Here is a 21,881-nt window from a genome sequence, read left to right as displayed (position 1 = left end):
GCAGGAATAATTGCAATAGCTCTAATCTAGAAACAACCTGGACATTCATCTAGATAGAATGGATAAATACGCTTTGGTATATTTATATAATGGAATCTGCCACAGCAGTGAGAATGAACAGACTACTGCCACACACAACATGGATGAAGCTCACAAAATTGATGTTGAGCTGAAGGGCCAGGAACTTTAAAAGGACAGACTGTATAAGTCCATTTATGTCAAGCTTGGGAACAAAATCCATTGTTTTGGAAGTAAGGATAGTGGATTATTTGCGGGGAGGGAAAAGGAGGGTTTTGAGATTCTGGAAATGTTTGGTTTCTTGATCTGGGTGCTGGTTACATAAGTACATTAGTTCTGTGAAAATTCTTTATATCTACAAACCTATTATTGGTGCATTTTTCTATATTTATTGTATAATGGAATAAAATTCACAAAAGCATCACAATTCCTTTCTGTCTCCCACCCTCCATCCCACAAGCCATTAATTAAATTATGGCCCCCTCAGAGGTTCCCCATGCCTAAATACAAGGAGATCCCATGACTTCCATATACACAAATAATACAAGTTGCAATTTATTGAACTGTTAGAAGGTATTGCATACTATGCTGAGCCCATTATTTAGGTTATCTCATTCTTAAGAGCCTAATAAGGCAGGTATTTGTTTTATTTAATTTTAGTTAACTTATACTTAAATTTAAACTGAAGCACTATAAAATATTTTCCAGTAAACGTCACTTTATTATTTTGGTGGGGTTATATTTCACCATAACCATTGAGAATTTAGTGTCCTGATTGAGATATTCTGTAAATGTAAAATGCACACCATCTTCTGAAGGCTTAGTACAAAAGAAAACATGCAAAATACCTCATTTTTAATATTGATTACATGTTTAAATGATTACATTTAGGATATATTGGGTTAATAAAAATGTATTGTTAAATTAATTCTACCTATTTCTTTTTTTTTTCAATTTGACTACTAGAAAATTTAAATTTATATGTTTCTTCACAAATGTTTTCTCCTTTATTTTTAAAGTTTTAGATTACATAATGTTACATCAAAAATAGAGGATTCACATATACCCCACGCTTTTCCCCATTAACAACAACTTTCATTAGTGTGGTCCATACAATACAATATGAACACATATTGAACATACCTTTCTTGCATTACATTTTTGTTTGACAGTGCTGCTCTTAGCAGAATAGAAAAATGGGCCAGTAGAGAAAGGCTGTAATTTGCAACCACAGAATGCAGGCACTGTGGCTGAGAAGCCAGTTAGAGGAATACTGTCAGCAAGTTCAGGACAATTATAGGCATGCTTCTTTTAGCCCAAGGACCAACTTACTTCACACCACTGAATGTGGTTTCAGAATTTAATTTAAATTGATTGATTAACTTCCTTACTATTCTAAAATGGGTGTAAGGTTGAACTTGAAGCATTGGGTGGTTGAGTCAAAGTTTTATTTTGCAGTTAATATCCAAGAGAACATTTGGTGGTAAACCCTTGCCCCTTATGGGTGGCTCTGTTATATAACACTGGCCAGTGACTTCTCCTTCTCAAACCAGAATATGCTTGTCCCCAAAGTTCTCAGAAGCCATAGAATACAACCATTTTATAAGGAGAGTCAGTTGTACTCAAGATTGTGGGGTGGAGTTAAAAATTTAAATTGTAATTTAAAACTTTCTATTATCAAAGATTAGATATTATCAAACATTATCACAGAGCAGAAAGAGAAACTGAAATTTAAAGGTAAAACACGAGTGTGTAATCACTTGTTAGATTTGCTTTTGCTAATAGAGACGGCGCCAAAGGGAGTGGTACCATGAACAGGTAGTGAAGAGGCCACCTGCCTGGGTATGAGGAGACTTGAGTTCTGGTGCCAGCTCTTCCACAATCTAGTTAGGTGGTGCTGGCTACTGCTCATTACACTTTCTGGAGGGAATGGAAGAGGTGCTCTTTTTAAAAAACATATTTTTTATTTATTTTTAAAAGATACTTAGATTACATAAAATGTTACATAAAAAAGGGGGGAGGGTTCCCATATGCCCCACTTCCCACACCTCCCACTTTTCCCCACATTAACAGCATCCTTCATTAGTGTGGTATATTCATTGCAATTGATGAACACATTTTGAAGCATTGCCACTAAGCATGGATTATAGTTTACATTGAAGTTTATACTCTTTCCCATCCAATTCTGTAGGTTATGGCAGGATGTATAATGGCCTGTATCTGTCATTGCAATGTCATTCAGATCAATTCCAAGTCCTGAAAATGCCCCCATATTACACTTCTTTTTCCCTTTCCCTGACTTCAGCACCTTCAGTGGCATCTGTCTCCACATCCATGATATAATTTCTTCCATTGCTAGAATCACAATAAGTCTGTAGTAGAATACCAGTAAGTCCACTCTAGTCCATATTTTATTCCCCAATCCTGAGAATTTGGGAATGGTGATGCTCACTCTACCTCTGAGAGGGGGCTTCAATTCCATAAGGCTGATGGACAGGAATCTCTTGCTTGCAGTTGTAGACTCTCTTGATTCCTTGGTGTGGTGGTTGTCCATCCTCATCTCCTTGTTGGTTGTCCTGGGACAGTAGGTTTTGCAACTCTGCTGAGGCTCAGGGCTCAGCTGGAACATGGACAGCCCAGAGATTCAAGTCTCTTGGACGTACGCAAACAAACTCTAGCACCAACTATAGGTTCAAATAAAAGGGAGAGAAGAGGCATGTGTAGAGAAATCACGAGAGTCCAACTCTGTCACACTCGGGTGCACAAACTCCAAAGTAGGGCCCACTGGCAAGGAAGAGTTGCTCTTTTAAGCTTCCCTGATATTGCAAATGCTCTTTCCTACTTGCTCTTCAAGGTTCATCCAAAATGTCATCTTTTCTCTGATGCTTTTCTCCATGTCTCCAGGCAAAATTAGCCCTTTTCTCTTGAGATTGCATAACCTCATCACATAATGATTATAATACTTATTAAGTTGAACTGAGGATGTTCATAGGGGCAGTGTTTTCTACTAGAGTCCCCTTGAGGTACAGATACTTGTGTGAAATTTTATCTTGGCAACCAGAGCACAGTACTGACACTTAGCTGGTGCTTGTAGAGTTGTATGCTGTCATTTGATAGAGAATGAAGCTGGGACTGTGGTATCAGCTGGCACTCAAAAAACTGTGCAATGCCAGAACAACAAGGCAACTGGGCAGTGAACATCAGCTTGAGAACACTCATACCTGAAGAAGATCTCTAGCATGGTTGGAGGGCATCCAGCCCTTGACAACTTGATAAGTTTTCTCACGAGCCTTCCTGCCCAGAGGGTCAGGGGACAACTGTGTCCTGGCCCAGTTACCCAGATGTGCATGAGTGGGATTTAATGATGAATCTCCCTGTAGATGTCTTCTCCACCCTTGAGGTTTCCAAATTTGGCACTCCAGAGGTTAATCCATAACAGTTGTGACACTAAAAGTCCTCCTCATACATGTAATTATTTTTCCGGATTGTTTAATAAATTGCAAATAAGATGTCCTATTTATTCCTAAATGTTTCAATGTGAATTTCCTTAAAAGAAGGAATTCTCTTATGGCACAGCAGTACTATTATCATTGATACAATACTATTATTTACTGTACAGATCTAATTCAGATTAAACTCTGTCACTTTTAAAACCCACCTCTAAATTGAAAAGGTAGGAGGAAGTGCAGTGAAGGAACATGTAATGACTGCCCACTAATGTGCTATAATTATTTAATTCAAGCCTCACATCCACTTTATAAGATATCCTAATTCTTCACCAATGAAGAAATAGACATGGAGAAGAAAAGACATCACTTACCTAAAGGAGACAAAATTAATCAGTGTAGAACAAGGAGCAAACAATGTGCCCTCCTACCATGCTGAACATATTTTAGGCCTCACCTCAATTATTCATCATACAACTATTATTACTCCAACTAAAGCTTGAGAGTTTGGGTCACCTGCCCAAGATCACAGAGTTGGTAAGTCTACAGCCAAGTTTTAAACTAAGTATATGTGACTCTAGAGAAGGTGCCCTTCATCATTATTCTGTGGTGCATTCCAAAGCAGTTAAGAGCATGGCAGCTGTGAGCCTATAGGTTGCCAAACATCCATACGTTTTTAAATATATAGAGATTTGGTGTTATGGACATCATAGGATAATTTATTGAAATATTAACTTGTGCATGTCCTCCTTAAGTCATTTTTCTTCCATCCTAAGTAGGTTAGCCACTATTGAGCCCTTTGCTTCTGGGGAGGTTCATGGTACAGGGCCCAAAGTAGAAATTGCACATAACGTGTTTCCTTGTCTTTGGAAACACTTACACAGGTTGAAAGGATTATACTAGTGCACTCAAAGGAGAGGAATAATAGTATCTGGGAAGCAAAACAAGGAATGGGGGTTTGGTCAAGATTAGGGTCAATGGATACATTCACATCACTTGATGGTAGTTGCCTGGGGACAGCTATGAGCTGCATGAGGATGGCTTGAATGCTAGATACTGGGATTTCTATCCTCACCAAAGACTCTTTAGCATGAGATAGAGCTGGGCTGCTGAATCACAAGGGAATGTGTTCACTGAAATGGTAGGCCACTAAGCATTGACCAGCCTGTTCTGAAGACCAAAGACAGGGAACATCCCCAAAATGTGGGAGCTGTATAATACCCCAGAACCTTTGCTCCATCTTGAATAATGGGAACCCCAACTCAGGCTGAAAGTCGAACAGCAGGATGAGCTGGAATCAAATTTAAGTGTTAAAAATAAAACCTGAATACTTCTGCATACTTTTTTATTAACTTATCTACATGACATTGGGAAAGTTAGAGAGATTTCTGCGTTTTTGTATGCTCTTTCATAAAAGAAGTTAGACTAAATATTAGCATCTTTACCAACACTCAGTTCTGTCATTCTATTACAGTTTTCTCTATTTTTTACTTCTGTTAAGTGATGGAGAGTCTAGAAATGGCTTATGATATGATGGCTAGACTCTATACTGTACCTAGGATGGAAATTAATATATAAGGCCATGTTTTCTTTTATTTCAAGCTCTTCATTGGCAAAGTTATTCTATTACATCTTGGATTATTGAAAGATAAACTATACAGTTTTTCCCACATATCTTTGCCCTATAGCATGATGACAGACATGAAATAATTCTAAAGAAATAAGGGAAGCCTGGGCAAATTCCTGGACTCCTCAACTCAAGAATTCTCATCTCAACTAGTGAACTGCAGGTGGAAAATCAGGTCAAACATTTAGAAGGAACCCAGGTGCCAAGAAGACCAGAAGTGACTTTGGTTCTACTGCTAGATCTTACTCTTTTGAATTACCAAGAGGGCTCAAAATAAATCATTTATTTATTCTGACAAGTAATTCTTTTGCCATTCCAAATGTTCCTTTTCCCATGGAGAATCACCTGAATGTGGGAAGTTAGTGGTAGACATTGTTATGTCCTTGATCTTCCTCAAGTTTTCAGTGGCTTTAAAAGATATATGCAGGTGCTGATGTCAAAGAAATTGAATCTGCATCTTTAGTATATTTGGATGCAGCAAGACTTTTAGCCTATATGAAGTAAAGGAGACTAAAAGCCAGTGTACACTGCTGCACACTGGATTGGGAAATCTGGACCACTGCCCTGAAATCTAGAGGAGTCTTCTGCCCAGATTGTTGTAATGGCAAGTACTTGTCTAGATCAGTACACTTCCCATATAGGCTCAGATAGTCTAAACATTTTAGACTCTGTAGGTCATATGGTCTCTGTTGCCACCATTCATCTCTGCCCTTGTAATGCGAAAGACAGTACAAACTTAAATGGGCGTGACTGGGTTCCAACGGGACTTTACTGATGGACACAGAGATTGGAATTTCATATAATTTGCATGTGTCACAAACTATAATATTCTGATTTTTTGTTGACCATTTAAGGCCATAAAAAACTGTTCTTAACTTGTAGGCAACTCAAAAGGGGAGTAGATTGGATTAGTTTGCTGATCCTGACCCAGATGTTCTTTGCTTTTAGCTACGAGCTATACTGAGCTATTCAGGGACACAAAGGAGAACTGGTGTCTCATCTTGACTTCAACCTATTGAACGTTGGCTGGAAGCCATTAAGCGTTTTCTAGACTACATTTGTCTCATCGATAGAATTGTATTGGGGTGGGGAGAGGAAAAGTAGTAGAGTCATAAATTCTATTAATTTCAATTCTGTTTAATCAACCTAGATAATACCTTGCTGGCAAGTACTACACCTATGTAAAGTTACTGGCATATCTTCTTTTTTTTTTTTTTTACAGTGGCATGAAGTTTATTTTCTTATCCAGTGATATATGGGATCCCACACTGTTTTTATTTTTAAATTATTCTTTTTTAATTATTTTTTTATTTTTAAAGAAGCTTTAGATTACATAAATGTTACATAAAAAATACAGGAGATTCCCATATGCTCCATTTCCTCCCCCTCAAACACTTATCTAAATTAACAGCATCCTTCTTCAGTGTGGCATGTCTTCTTGAATCATCATACTTCTTTGGCTTTGTTGAACCTATGGGCCAAGTTCTACAATTGCAAAATATCCTTTTTAGTTGAAATTTGGTTATGCTGTAATTTCTATCACTTAAGAGAAAGGCAGTCACGTTGTCAGAACTCTACCAGGTCTCAGGAAATTGCCAAAAGGCTCTCAGAAACCAAGATACATTCCCATTTTTCCTACACTTAACTCCTCTGAAAGGCCCCTTTCCCTTATTAAATACTTTTAAAGGGAAATAAAGAGGTTTGGGAGAAATGCAAAATAACTCATTAATCAAATTTACAGTAATTTGGTCTAAGATGAGCTGGCACTGTTTATGAAGAAGTGTTTTGCCATGTAAATTAAGAAGGTAAAATTAATTGAAGGGATGTTTATAGCCTACTTAATGGGACCCACTCCTTTGAAAACATGCTTATAGCTCTAATTTGCATAAAAATTTATTCAAAATATTTTTGGAAAGCATGATTTCTATCAGCAGCAATTTTGTAGCAACCACTCATTCCTATAGGAAATGCAAGGTATTGGTGGTGGCGTGAAGTATGAGAGCCTGTGTGATGTCATGCATACTTGTTTTGTGAGTTCACAACTTTTACTATACACTTATTGTTTATGTGTGTTTATGTATGAGTGATATATTTCAATAAATTTTTAAATAAAAAAATGCTTTACTTCAGACATTTTTCAAGTTCAAGCTGGCCCCTCTTTCAATTTTTCATGTTCATGAGACTGCACATTCCCTAGATACTGCTACAAATCACAGAGCCAAGTATTTGAGAAAGAAACACAGGAAGAACCTTGAAAATGTGAAGTAATGACAGCAGGAAACTTACCAGGAAGATCAGCAGTAGGAGTGGAGGGTGGGGTAGGAACAATCTAATGATTAAGGACAATGTTCTCAAAATGTGGAAAATAAAAAGAGAAATTTCAGCAAATTTACCCTTTACTGCTAATATGAAAGTCACACCTGAAACTTGAGAATGGAAAAGAATTTTGTATTACATCCACTTGCAAGGATTTTGAAGTCAATGTGTCCCTTCTGATGGGTTGAAGATGGGAAATATTGGGAGGCCACTTTTCAGAACTGCATTATAATTTGAATGAATGATCTCAACTAGGATTTCTTTGGGAGATGTATGTATCCTGTTCAGATATTGCTGATGAGACACAAACATGAGGCACTTCTTTTCAAAGGAAGAACAATCTCCAAGTACAGATAAGCTTTCATTGGCACAAGAATTAGTCTCCTGGCAATCTATGAGTTTGTTTTCTTAGAAGTGAACTTCTGATGAACAACTGCAGGGTGAAACCTTTGGCAACACAAAGGGTTTATAGTTTATATATACGCAAATAATAGACACATACCACACACCCCTGTTCTTATCCATCAGATCTTGGAAAGAACGACCGAGAAACCACGTATCTTTGTAGAGTGAAAGTGGTGTGGGGAAGAACAGAAACAAAAGTTTTCCAATGTTTTCTCTGAGTTTGTCTTTCTACGGAAGACCCACAGATGTGTGTCCAGAGATCAAAACCTACTTACTTTGCTGATTTTCTGGGATGTCTGTTATCTACTTTCCATTTATTTATTTATCGATTCTGTGTCTCAGGCATATGTGGTGCTTCCTCCACACAGAGTCAAAAGACTGCTGCATTTTGGAAGAGTATTTGGCTAATTCGATCAGGAAGGTAGCCATGCTGAATAGTTTGCAGTGGTTTCAATGTATGGTCACCAGAACCACAGCAACTTGTTTAAAACACAAATTCTCCAGTCCTATTCAAGACCTACCGAACTAGAACACTCCATACATGGGGCCAGCAACCTATGCTTTTAGAAGTCCTAGGTGATTCTAATAAATGCTAAAGTTTGAGAACCTCTGGATTAGACTAAAGAATACACACAGCCTGAGGCACAGCCCCTCCAGTAGACCAGAAAAACCAGTCAACTGCAGTATCTTGGAAGTGCCAGAACTCTTTTTATAAGACTGTGCGCAGAAAACTGACTTAATTTTAGGCTCCTGTTCACTTTTAAGAAAATAATTAGCCTAAGAAATATGAGATCATTCTGGAAAAGTTAGAAAATACTACCACGGGAAGAAGCAAAATAAAATGTAGCCACTTTTTCTTGATACAAATCTTCATGTATAATACATTTTGAAAATGGATTAATAATACACGTTCTGTTCTGTAACGTATTATTCTCTTAATAATACATTTTTCACTTTACAGAGGAAGAAATGGAGGACAACGGAAGGCATGTAGCTTGTCCTAGGCCGTAGCTAAGAGAAGGAGGAAGTAGGACTTGAACCTAAGTAGTTCCATCCCAGAATCTTTGCTCTCAGCGGTGCTAAGCTGCTACGTTATGATTGTGAATGGCTGAATAATAGATGTTGAACAAATTCACCAAATATATTTAACCAATTTCCTGTTGTTACACACTTTTTTTTACAATTTTTACTATTATCCACATTGCAATGATTATTCTTTAATATACATCTTTGAACGTGTATTCACATTTTTATTAAGAAGAGCCCCTAAAAACAGAATCACTGGTTAAATGACTTTGCAGATGATACATTTTCAAACTGCTCTCCAGTTTACTCTACCTACAGTATATAAGGGTGCCCTTCTCTCCACAACTTTGAAAGTGCTATATATTACTTTTTTTTTTTTTTTTTAATTATGCCATTTAGGAGAAAATGGTATCTTGGTACTTTTTCATTCTTGGGTCACTAATGAACCTAGTATTTTCTATTTTCACTGGACACTTGTAATTATTTTTTGAATTGCCTGTTGGCTTGCTGGATCCATTTTTATTTTATGTAAATTTTCATCAAATGAAAGCACATATAGAAAAAGGAAGAAATCATAACCTCTGTGGAGTTTCGTAAAGTGAACACATCCATATAACCAGGATCAAGATAAAACACAGAACATGACCAGTGTCCTGGAAATCTTCTGGAACCCCATGCTGGTCAAACATGCTGGTCACCATCTCCCTCCCCACAAAGGTAACCTCTATACGGGGCATTCTCAGTGGGGGTGACAGCACCCCTCAAAGATGTGAAATTGGTTCTTTGGGGTCAATGAAAATATCTTGCTCTGTTATGTATGAAGCACAGCTGTGCATATATTGCATAAACAGAAATTCAGGATGTCATACATGGGAAGCAGGCACTCAACCACTGAGTTACATCTGCTCCCCAATGACAGTTGGTTTTTTTTGTTTGTCTGTTTTTGTTTTTAGCAGATACCAGATATTGAACCCAGGGCCTCATACATGGGAAGCAGGTGCTCAACCACTTGAGCTATGTCTGCTCTCCAATCTTTGACTTTTAACTGTGTTAACATTGCTTTTGGTGTACAGAAGTTTAAATAACTTTATTTTGTTGGGTCTTTTCCCTTAAGGTTTCTGGGAGTGCCCACCCTGGTTGCCAGAATGTGAGGCCATTCCAGTAGATGACTGTCTGAATCAGGCTTGAGAAATGTAAAAGGCAGACAGCTGTGGCTGGCGGTTGGTTTGGAAGTGTGCTGCGGCTGCCATACGTAGTAGGTAAGGGCGCAGGTTTTCCATGGACTTGGGGTGGTTCCTGGGGCATGGGGTTCACCCATGAGGGCATCCTGCCAGGTGAGGTGAACTCAACTGAAAAAGACTGGAGTTCCTCACCGGTTGTACAATGGAGCAGGTTGGTCGTAAATGAAAGTTACAGAAGAAGAATTGCCTGCATGAAGGGCCCTTGCCAAGCAACACAAACACACAAGTGCGTTCTGTATCTGACTTTTTAGGTTAGTTTTAATTCTGTTCATTTGTTCATTCATTTATTCATTCAGCCGTTTTAAATTTTATTTATATAGTTATTGTCATTGGTGATTGTTCCAGGTTTTTATTGTCTTTTTCATTTCAGTCTCAAATACATTTGCAATTTATCTAGGTGTAACGTACCTAGATGTAAGGTGTGAGGTAGGAATCTGACTATTCCCCCATATGATCAGTGAGTTTCATCACGATACAAATTATGATCCTTTTCCCATTTATTTGAAATACTGTTCTTAGCCTATAAAAACGAGTGTGTAGAATTGTGTCTGTTTCTAAACTTTCAGTTTAGTCCTACCTAAAAATGTCAGTGGGATCATGTTCAATATGAGTATTAATTTGGTGAAGAATTAAAGAATTATGGTCTCTCTTTCCATTTTTTAAAGTCTTCTTTTAGGTCTTTTATGAAAGTTTTATAGTTTTCTTCAAATAGGTCCAATATTTTAAAAAAATAAGGTTATTCCCTAGGCTTTTGTTATATTTACTCATATTTACAATGATATAATTTTCCCCAGTATATTATTTTATGGATGATTGTTGATTATTGATCTTACTTTATGAGTTTTAAAAATTGATTATTAAATCTATCATTATTTCTAATAGTTTGTAGATCATTTAAATATGTAAAACAGAAGAAAATGAACCAAAACTCGGTTTTAAGTGACTCAGAGGAGAGGCTCTAAGTCCTACCTCCTCCTACCTCCTCAACTCTGTGATGCCCCAGGAATGGTTCCTTCAGGAGTCTCCCTTGTTTTCTATGATCACAGTTTGAAAATCAGAAAGGTAAACATTAGAGCATCTGTAAATAATGGTTATTTTACCTCTTCCTTTGTTATACATACATCTCTGTATCTCTTATTCTGTCATATGGGAGTTGTTTAATGTTTAAAAAAGAATGAATAATTATAGTGTCTAGTACTTCCAAAGGTTATTAAAAATGATGGTAATCTTTTTCATCTTCATATTTTTCCTGACTCGAAAGTATTTCTAGTGTTTTACCACAAAGATTAGTTTGCAGTTCATTTGTTTGAGGTAGATATTTTTCTTATTATGTTCAGGAGTCTCTTATTTTCATTTTATTTAAAACATTAGGAGGAAGGGATATGGAATTTTACAAATGCTTAAGCAGCATCTGTCAAGATAATTATGTTTACTTCTTTGAGCTTTCACTATTATGAATTATTAATATCTACCTGATAATTGAACTATCCTTACAGTCCTTCAATAGGATTCATATAGTCCTGTTATTTGAATACACTATTGGATTTTCAGTGCCAGTTTCTTATATAACACTTTTGCTGTAAATAATATTATTTATAATTTACCTTCTATTAAGTGTTTGTTTGTCAAATTTGGGCATTAAGGCGTGCTTGCTCAGCAGTTCTTATCTCCAGCTGCTGGTCAGAATTACCTCTAGTAACATTAAAAATCCAGATGCCTCGGCCCAGGAGAAATTTCTCTAATTTTTGAAAGCCTGCTTTTATCTTTAAGAATGCAATACTTTGCCTTTCTTTTATTCCTTGCTACTTAGGTTGTTTAGTGTATTAGTTTCATTCTTGTTTAGCTAAGGAAGACAACATACATCGCTCTGGACCCACAACTGGCCACATCCCATAGTAGTCTTATAATTATTTTCTGAATATGATGTAAATATAATTTAATTTCCCCTTTGCTTCAAGTCATTTAGGAGAGAGGTTTAAGACTTGCAAGAGATTTTTTTAAAAGAAAAGTTTGTTTCTAGTTTTGTTATTAATGTATAGTCTTCACTATCGGTGCAGTTTCTACTTTTTTAATTTAATGAGGTTTTCTTTGTGGCCTAATAGTTTTTGTAAAAATTCATGGCTGTTTACAAAGATGAAGTATTTAGGTAATATCATTTTCAGGTTCAGCATTTGTTACATAACTATCATTCACCCTCAACAATTATATTGCTAGCATCCCCCTGTGTTGGTTTATTTATTTATTTATTTATTTATTTTTGGCTTCATCAGGGTTGTGAGGCATTTTAGTCTCCTATCACTTTCATTTTTAGCCTCTCTTGCTTTTATTTCTAATCAGTCTGTGGAATGTTAAATCAACCCACATGATCATTAAAGCCTGACTTAATTTAATATCCCGCTAATTTCTAGTACAGAAAAATCAGCAGCTACAAATCTCTCTGCTACTACGTTATTTGATGCCTAGAAGATATGAGAGTTTTATCTTTATTATGGGCTGACTAATCCCTTTGTTCTGTTTAATGATTTATAACTTAGGCGTAATAACTTCTGCTTTCTTTTTTTGTTCATGTTTGCACTATAAATAATGGCCATTTATTTATTTGCTTTTAAGTTTCAGCTTATTCTTTACTTGAAGCTTAATTCATGTGAAAGAAGAACCAGCAATTAGGCATTTACTCACTTCTGTGGTTGCTGCAATATGTCTTCCATTGTTACACCAACATACTCACAGAGACAGCTTCTACTTACAGAAAAACTGATTACTTCTTTCAGATAAAAAAATTCAAGATTCAATGTGAAAATTTCTCCCACAGTTGACATAGTACTGATTTTTCTTTGGTGTTTAACATTGAGATATCATAAACAATTTGTATATAATTCTCAACTTCAGTGCTGAAAATCTAAAAATCCATAAAGTAGCTTTATAAATTCTTTGGCAAACAGTTATTCTAGTGACTTTTTAGGTAAAAATTTGGGGGTAAACAGCCTTAACAAGATGCAGATCTCTAAACATTTTGATGAACTGTTAGGTCTAGAGTTCGCTAATGAAAGCTGTTAGGTCTAGAGTTCACAACTTAATATACAATCCATGACTCAAAATTTTCTAAGTTTTCATAGCACATTGACAAAGTTATTAGGGAAAATTGAACTGTCACTACCAAAGATGTCACAGATAGCACACAATTTGAAAGACACAGCCAAGCTCAAGGATGTATTCTAACGAAATCAACACGACTCTAGAAGATGTGAATTCAAAACATTTAGGACATGTTAAATGCTTTACTATGACTGCGAATTAGCATTTCATTCTGGCTCATATTTAGGATTAAAAAAGTGCACGTCTTACGGAGCGGGTGTAGCTCAGTGGTTGAACACCTGCTTCCTGTGTATGAGGTCCTGGGTTCAATCCCAGGTACCTCCTAAAAACCAAACAAAAATGAAAATGCACGTCTTCCCCTCCCTCCCTCAACCCCATCATCCTGTGGAATGGTCAGTTGACCTACGACCGGCAAACCCTCCCTTTGTACCACATTCCCACAATTTCTAGTTGCATAGAAAAATATTCACTTCATTCTTAAAAAACAGCATTTACCCATTTGTACATATCTGTCTGGAGACATAGCCTATCTTATCTTTCCACATTTCACCCTTTGGAATAGTTTTAATTTTTTTTTTTTTAATTACTACAGTTGAATTTGGGTTTTTGGCTAAATCTCAGCCTTCTCTTTTAATAGGCAAATATGTCTTTGTTACACGTATTTTTTGTAGGTTTTCTATCTTTTTACTATGTTTTAAGTGCTTACTCTCAGTTTCCTTTTTTGTAAGATGATTTGCACCCTCCCCCCCCCCAATAAAAACATTGGAAACTATTTTTAAAAGCTCTGGGAAATGACTTTGAAGTGTTTAAACATTCTTCAGATTTTACTTTTAGTCTCTCAAGAAGCTATTTTGGTTACTAAAAATTGTTAATCCTTTACCTTTCCAGTTTTCCTCGTTAATCCTTTGGCGCTATTTAGCATTTTCTTAAGACTACAGGTTCCAAAGTTACTTGTGTTTCTTAGAACATACCGCTTCCAAAACCATGCTGCTCCTAACAATTGTGTGCTTTAAGATTATTAATGCTGCCAATTACTTTCAAACGTCTCCTGTTTGTTCATGTCCTTATTTTTCCAAGGCTCACCTACATCCTTGAGTCAGGTCCTTCAACTGCCTACAATTAGAGTCTTTCACTGTTTACTCAGAAACTAGTCGAGCTCCTCTCCTTAGCTCCCGCGCTGGCAGCTGCACGGAGCGCGCCGACAGGAAGTGGCCGGCACGTCGGGAGGAAGCGGAGCCGGGCTTAGGCCGCGGGCCTCCCAGCGGGGCTGCAGCTCCGCCCTGCTGTCTGGGGTGTGAAGAGGCTGCGGGGTCGGGGACCGAGTTCCATCCTGGCCTCGCCTGCAGGCCCCCCTGGCCGGGGCCAGCTTCCTCCCCTAGGCTTCCGCGGGTGTGACCGAGGCTGCTCGGCCCGCTGAGTAGGCACCACCCGCTCCCGTCGGGGTCGCCTGCCGCCCTGGGCTCGGGTGCCCAGTGCCGCAGGACACGCGCAAGATGGCCCTGACGCGTGGCCCTCGGGCCCGCGGGCGTTTTCTCCGTCCCTGCCCGTATCGGAATGACGGGGCACCCCGGGCCACCCGCTTCTTCTGAGCGGAGGGGACCCTTGTTCCCGGGCCTCGTTGCGTCTGCAGGCCTCAGGCCGCAGGAGGAAAATGGGCGAGGGGTTTGCCTTAAGCCCTGGGGGCCACCGCTCCTGCGCTCTGGAGCCCAGCGTCTCCTCAGTGGGTGGCTAAAATCTACCCCGTTCTCCTGAGCTGGGAAAGCCACACCCTGCCCTGCACCGACTGGTTTTCTCTGGGACGCCTCTGGGGTGCCTTACTCATCCACGGTTAATCGCTTTCTAGCAGGTTTACTCCTGATGTTGGGACACGCCTAGAACGGGCCTGCGTGAGCCTGCGCGAGTCTCCTGCGCGTTTGCTGCTGCGGGAGGAAAAGCCGGGGCGCGGCGGGCGGGGGTCAGCGTGGTTGGTGAACCGCCCTGGGAGGGCACGTCCCCAGACGCCGTGATCCCCAGGTCCTCCTTCAGGGACACGGGCGCCACCAGCCCCGCTGGCTCCAGGACAGGGATTGTGAGGAACGAAGGAGAAGCTCTGTCAGGAAACGGCGCGCCTGGTACCGCCGAGGGCCCTCCGGGTGGAGGCGGCTTCCCAGGCTGAGAGGAGCGGAAGTTTCCTTCTCAAAGATTTCGCTCCTCTGCCTAAGTGAAAAATGTCCTAGCTCCAAGAGACAGAAACAGGCAGTCTCTTCCACCCTGCCCAGGCATCCACTCACTCAACAGCTTTTCATCAAGAGTCTACTCTGGGAGGGGGACAGCTCTGGCTGCTGAGGCACAGCTCTCAACAAGCCTGGCCCCCCCCTGGCGAAGCGAGTATTTCTGGGGGTGAAGATGGAGGAATAAAATACGCATTCGAGTGAATTTACTGATATTCTACTAAGGAACTGTTGTGCCTAGTAATGGAAGAAACTGCACCATTGATCTGGAGAAAGTGGCCATGGTAGTTGCTGAGGGCAGGGAGAGGGAAGAAGAGATGAGATGTGGGGGCATTTTCGGGACTTGGGGTTGTCCTCAATGATATTGCAGGGACAGATGCTGGACACTGTATGTCCAGCCATAGCCCACTGAATGGACTGGGGGAGAGTGTGAACTACAGTGTAAACTATGATCCATGTGGTACAGCAGTGCTCCAGGGTGTATTCACCAAATGCAGGGAATGTGCCACAGTGATGAGGGAGGTTGTTGATGTGGGGTGAGGGGGGTGGGGGAGATATGGGAACCTCTTATATTTTTTTAATGTAACATTTTTTATTGTATGTAACGTCTCATATGCTCTATTAACTTTTTAAAAAAGATAATTGAAAAAGCAAGATGGTTTTAGCTAGTAGTAGGCACCATCATGAAAAATGGGATAAAGTCACAGAAGAGGACCGGGCGGGCGAGGCACAATGGTTCTTTTTAATAATCTGCTCTGGAAAAAAATCCATATTCATTTAAATTCTGGAGGATTGAATGTATGATTAATAAAACTGCCCTGTACCACAATAATGCTTGAAATTTCTAAAAGACTTTCCTTTTTTTGCACTTTATAAGAGATTTAAATTACACAATGTAGATAAGATCTAAAGTTAACATTAAGCCTCAAGGAATCTGAGGCCCAATTGGACAAAACAGTGAATGGGGAGTGTACCTACCCATTTCGCATCTGGTGCTGGCCACACCCGCGCCGTAAGTTTCTAAGACATCCTTTACAGACCGCATGGACTCATTGTACTTGGTTGTGACCCCGAGGAAGTTATAGGAGCCCATGTTGATGGCATCTTTGATGATTCTTCCAGTAAACCTGCAAGGACGAGGACAGCTGAGCACAAAGCACTTTCTCATTTAATATCAGCATAGAACCCTGGCAAAAACGCTCAAAAAAGAGAGGTCACATATTTTCTTTTTTTTTTTTTTTTTCAACTTGCACTGTTGTCACCACAAAATACGCCCGAGGAAAGAAAATTCCTATGAAAGTATGGCTTTGGCAAAACATTGGAGAAAATAATCCAAAGCTGTGGATTATTTCTTTGCCCTGATTTTCCTTGGATGCTTGCTTTCATGACACCCACACTCTGGTTTAATTTCCAGCAAGAGCCACAGTTCTTGCCATCTCCTCTGGCAAGAAGGAAGAGGGTGCAATTTGCCCATAAAGCTGAAAGGCCTCTCTCTAGCTGGCTGTGTCAGATCTGACATCTTTTGACACAGCCTCTGATTTTAATTGCAATATAAACAAGCCACTCTTGGCAACTTAGCTACTGGGAGTTGTTCCACTGGCATGAGGAGGGCTTGCAAAGCCAGAATGGTATTAACAGAAGAACAGCTGGTTGCAAGGCTAGGTGTTTTCAGAGCCATAATCTGCTGCCGGGCTAGTGGTTCCTTGACAAAGGCTTTCCCCCACCCTGCACTGAGTCACTCCAAGTGGCTGTCTCACCTAAATGTCCAATTGTAGTCATCTGATACCCTCTCCAGTAAGTCAAACTTCGCATCCGGGGCACTGCAGATGGGCCGGTTCCAATTGTCTCTTATTCGCATGTAAATATTCCGCTTGTAAAAATTCTCAAAGTCTTGATACAGCGGCACAAAATCCTGTTACGACACAGGCAGAAGGTTAGCTTTAGTCTCTCATTTTTATTTTTTAATTTTGTTTTTCACTTGCAATTGAAGGCTGGGAGTAAACCTGGAAGAGCCATACAAATTACCATTGGTTAACAATTTTTGAGCAAGACAAGGGTTAAGAGGTAAGGGGGCAGGTAGAGTACACAAACAATTCTGAGAAAGTTCCACCCCCCAAAAACTTAGCCTTCATCAGGAGAAGTAGAAATGAAGTAAATAAAGGTAGTAAAAGTAACAGGGCAATGAAAGATGAGTCCCAAAGCGAGTGGTGGGGACAACAAATTGCTACCATGTTCCTAAGGAAGAATCCCAGCTGAAGCACTACAACAGGTGGTGACATCCAACGTAGTTTAGCTGGTTAAGATGATTAGGATGTCAGTTTGGCCTTAACTATTGTGAGCACGAATATCTCCACTCATTGTGTTTTCTGAAATGTGGATGAACTTGAACTGTGGGGCCTGTTGTGCTAAAACTGCCCTTGGCAGGCAGCTGAATGGCCAGGGGCTGGATGCCACGCCGGGCAGCTGGAGCAGGCACCTGCCCTCTTTGCAGCTGGGCCAACAGCACTGTGTTGTTGCATAAAGTGTCATCCGTCCCGAGGGATTTGCAATCTGGTTTATGCTCCAAGAAATATAGACCTATATAATTGTGTTCTCTATCTTCTAATGGTGAATTTAAGGCAAGAAAATGGCAAACATCACGGCTATGGTCTGAGCAGAGAACTCTGGGCAGTCACCAAGTTAGTGCGGGAAGGAGGGCCCCATCTGGCTGGAGGAATCAAGGCGGCTTCCCAAAGGAGGGGCTTAGGAGATGGGCCCTGAAGGTGGATGGGGGTCGTTACGGGCTGCCTGGGAGGACACTCAGGGTGAACGGGGCCAGTGTACTGGAAAGTGGGGGACCTCTGAGAGGAGCAAGTAAGAATAGGACATGAGGCAGATCCTGTCACCGTCACTCAGAACCTGGCAAGGCTCCCACCTCACAGTGAGCCAAGGCCTGACGTGGGCTCGTGTGGGCGGGCTCCCATTATCTCTGAGAGCTCATCTCTGACCACTCCTGGCTGGGTGGGTGACTCTGCAAACCTTAGCACCGAGACAGGCATCTTAAGGGTCCGTGTGACAAGACCGGAATTTACACCGGCAATTACTGAGGCAATGAAGAGCTGCTGAGAAGTCCGGCAGGAAATCTTTGCACCCCTTTCCCTGGTGAAATGAGTAGGTTTCCTGAGGGAAGGCAGAGGACCGTGGGGACCTGGCCCCACTCGCCCGAGCCGGTCCTTCCAGAGGTAAATCCAGTGAAGCTGCAAGTTTTGTGGCTGGAGGGTACATTCAGGCCACAGTCCTTTCTGTCACTGCGGTGACAATGGCATCATTTCTTGGGGAAAAATTGTGATTACTTGTGGGAAAGAATGTTCATAACCACATACCCGGGGACTCTTTCTTGCATATGAATTTGAGGCACTATTCGGAGGATGGTTGGGCAGTTCTGATGGTTACTTTGTAAGGTGAACCTCTTCTACTAAATGCATTTGCTCTCAGCGTAATTTCCTGATGTACATTTTATTATGGTTTAAAGCTGAAAGGTTATGATAGTCAGCCATGCCCTTTCATGTCCTCACGGGGAATTGTACATATTTTCGAGTGCAAAGAGATTGAATAATTCTAGAAAACTCTTTTCCAAATTATTTCCTCTTTGGTTCATTAACATTTTGTTTTTGGACTGTTTACTGCTTCATGGATTATCCTATATCCCAAAATGTTGTTTGGTTCCCTCTCATTTTAATTCTTAAAAGCCTCATTTGAAATGATATTGCCTATGGGAAACGGACTTGGCCCAGTGGTTAGGGCGTCCGTCTACCATATGGGAGGTCCGCAGTTCAAACCCCGGGCCTCCTTGACCCGTGTGGAGCTGGCCCATGCGTAGTGCTGATGCGCGCAAGGAGTGCCGCCCCATGCAGGGGTGTCCCTCGCGTAGGGGAGCCCCAGGCGCAAGGAGTGTGTCCTGTAGGGAGAGCCGCCCAGCGTGAAAGAAAGTGCAGCCTGCCCAGGAATGGCGCCGCCCACACTTCCCGTGCAGCTGAGGACAACAGAAGTGGACAAAGCAACAAGACCCAGCAAACAGACACAGAGAACAGACAACTGGGGCGGGGAGCGGAATTAAATAGATAAATAAATCTTAAAAAAAAAAAAAAAAAAAAAAAAAAGAAATGATACTGCCTAAACTCATCCAATCAAGAGAAAAGTAAGTAGTTCTGTAAGTAATAATTGTAGACGGAGTGGAATTATAGTTTTATGAGAAATAAAGTAACAGTTCTAGGACAGAAGGAGGAAAGAACCAACCTATCCGGTCTGTAAAATTAAAACAGAAATTAATTTCAGGGAATGGTTGAGTACCTGCTTCCCATATACAAGGTCCCAGTTTTGATCCCCGTTACCTCCTAAAACAAAACAAACAAATGAAAAAACCACCGCTCGTTGGGGAGCAGATGTAGCTCAGTGATCGAGTACCTACTTCCCATATATGAAGTCCTGGGTTCAATCCCCAGCATCTCCTAAAAAAAATGAATTTCAAACATGGAGCCACAAGATGCACAAGTTAACAGGGGTGGAGGGGACATAGAGATGGCACAATTCAAAACCAGAGAGGTGAGAGACTTGAACTCATCAGCCTTCTGCCTCCTCACTCACCCTCACAGCCACTTCAGAGGGGCATCAGGTTGACTCCTGACCCAGCTTGTCCTGGACTCTGTATTCTGTCTACACCAGTGATGACAAAGAACATGACCCGCAAGATGGAAAACTTGGGGTAAAAGACTGCCAGCATATGGAGGAAGGCCCACTAGTCCTCAGGACTTTGGTGTTGATGGGATTAACACTACCCATGACTTGCCCATGCTCTGCCTCAGAGAATAGCCATGACCCCTCAGAGCCTGAGAGAGGTGGGAGAAGCCTTCCTCCTGCTCAAACTTTCTGCCTCCTGGCTCAGAGATCCAGAGTTGGTACCTGTGAGGCAATGCTCATATAGCCCTTTGTTGAGATAGTTGCTCTGAGGGAACAGACAGGAATTTTGACCTACTCTGGGGTCAGGAAAGACTACCTGTTAAGGAATGATCTTCAAATGCAATACAAATTTTATACATGAGGAATTGAAACGCCCCTGAAAAAAGGAAGGCAGATCTTTTTCACTACTCAGGACTGTTTCTCTGTGGCAGAAGTGGGCACTAACCCAGATCTGAAACACAAGCTTGGCAAGCTGATGCAACAAGAGACACATGGAGGAAAACATAATGAAAGACCCAGCAAAGCAGGGAGCAGAGGTAGCTCAAATGATTAGGTACCTCCCTCCCACATGGGAAGTCCAGGGTTCAGTTCCTGGTGCCTCCTTTAAAAAAGAAGACAAACGGACACAGCAAGTGCAAACAACAAGGGGGTGGGGAGAAACAAATAAATAAAATAAATCTTAAAAAAAAAAATGCATGTGGGATTGGCAGGTGGCACTGAGGGCCACATCTGGACTAATGGTCCTGATTTCAAAGCGAGACTGGTCAGCATGGTGGGTGTATTAAGTTGACAGGGTGTCAAGGACCACAGATAGGAGGAAAGAAAACAGGGTATAAGGAAGTGTAGGAGAATGAAAAGAGGCAAAAATCAAGGGCTTGCAGTTTTGAGGGACATGAAAGGATGAGAGAAGTTGGAGCAGTGCTGGAGGGAGTAAACTGGCCACTACAAAGCCTGGGGAAGACAAGGTGATTCCAATGTACAACCAAGGTAGAGAGGTGCTGAGCTAGTATTAGTAGCCCTCAAATTGCTACTTAATCTGCAACAGTTAAGTTCCCAGGGCCACCCCAATAAGTCACAGGTGGGCTTGGACCACCACTTGTAGTCCTCTTGTAGTCCTGAGAACAGGAGAGCTGTGCAGGGATGGGCACCAGGACCCCCGAAAGCAGGTGACAACAGGACTTCAAATACAGCACCTCTAGGTTAGCAGGGTTTCTCAAATTTCCATGTGGGTTGGCTTTTTTTTTTTTTAAGATTTATTTTTTGTTTGTCCCCTCCTTCCCCCAGATAGTTCTCTCATCTGTCTGCTCATTGTTTGCTCGCCTTCTAGAGGAGGCACCAGAAACTGGACTTGGGACCTCCCACACAAGAAGGGAGTGCCCAACGAGCTGAGCCACATCCACTCCCTAGCGATGGAAGAACTTTTATCATTGATGTGGAGGCAGTGACCACTGGGGGTTCTGAGGGGAGGGAGAGAGAAACATGGGTGTAATAAGGGGGCATTTTCAGGACATTGGCACTGTCCTGAATGACTTTGAAATGAAAAACATAGGCCATTATAGAGCTTGTCATAACTTATGATATTGTGTGGGAAGAGAGTTTAAACTATAATGTAAGCTATAATCCACACTTAGTGGCAATTCTCCAATATGTGCCCATCAATTGTAACAAATGTACCACACTAATGAAGGATGTTGTTACTGTGGGAAAGTGTGGGAGGGACAGGGAGTGGGGCATATGGGAATCCCCTACATTTAAAAAGTAACATTTATGCAATATAAGT

General features: G+C 40.9%; 1 protein-coding gene across 1 annotated transcript in view; it reads right to left on the bottom strand.

Moving 5' to 3' along the window:
- SPTLC3 (serine palmitoyltransferase long chain base subunit 3) overlaps positions 1-21,881 on the bottom strand; it is a 142,964-nt gene that overhangs the window by 79,098 nt on the left and 41,985 nt on the right. The window contains exons 3-4 of the mRNA XM_058287568.2: positions 17,143-17,297; positions 16,364-16,512 (exon numbers count right to left, since the gene is read on the bottom strand). Of these exons, the coding sequence (XP_058143551.1) occupies positions 16,364-16,512; positions 17,143-17,297 (304 nt within the window). The remainder of the gene's footprint in view (positions 1-16,363; positions 16,513-17,142; positions 17,298-21,881) is intronic.

The sequence above is a fragment of the Dasypus novemcinctus genome, chromosome 24, assembly GCF_030445035.2.
Source record: "Dasypus novemcinctus isolate mDasNov1 chromosome 24, mDasNov1.1.hap2, whole genome shotgun sequence".
Classification (NCBI taxonomy): domain Eukaryota; kingdom Metazoa; phylum Chordata; class Mammalia; order Cingulata; family Dasypodidae; genus Dasypus; species Dasypus novemcinctus.
The sequence above is the reverse complement of the archived record's forward strand: the minus strand, read 5'-3'. Positions and strand labels throughout refer to the sequence as shown.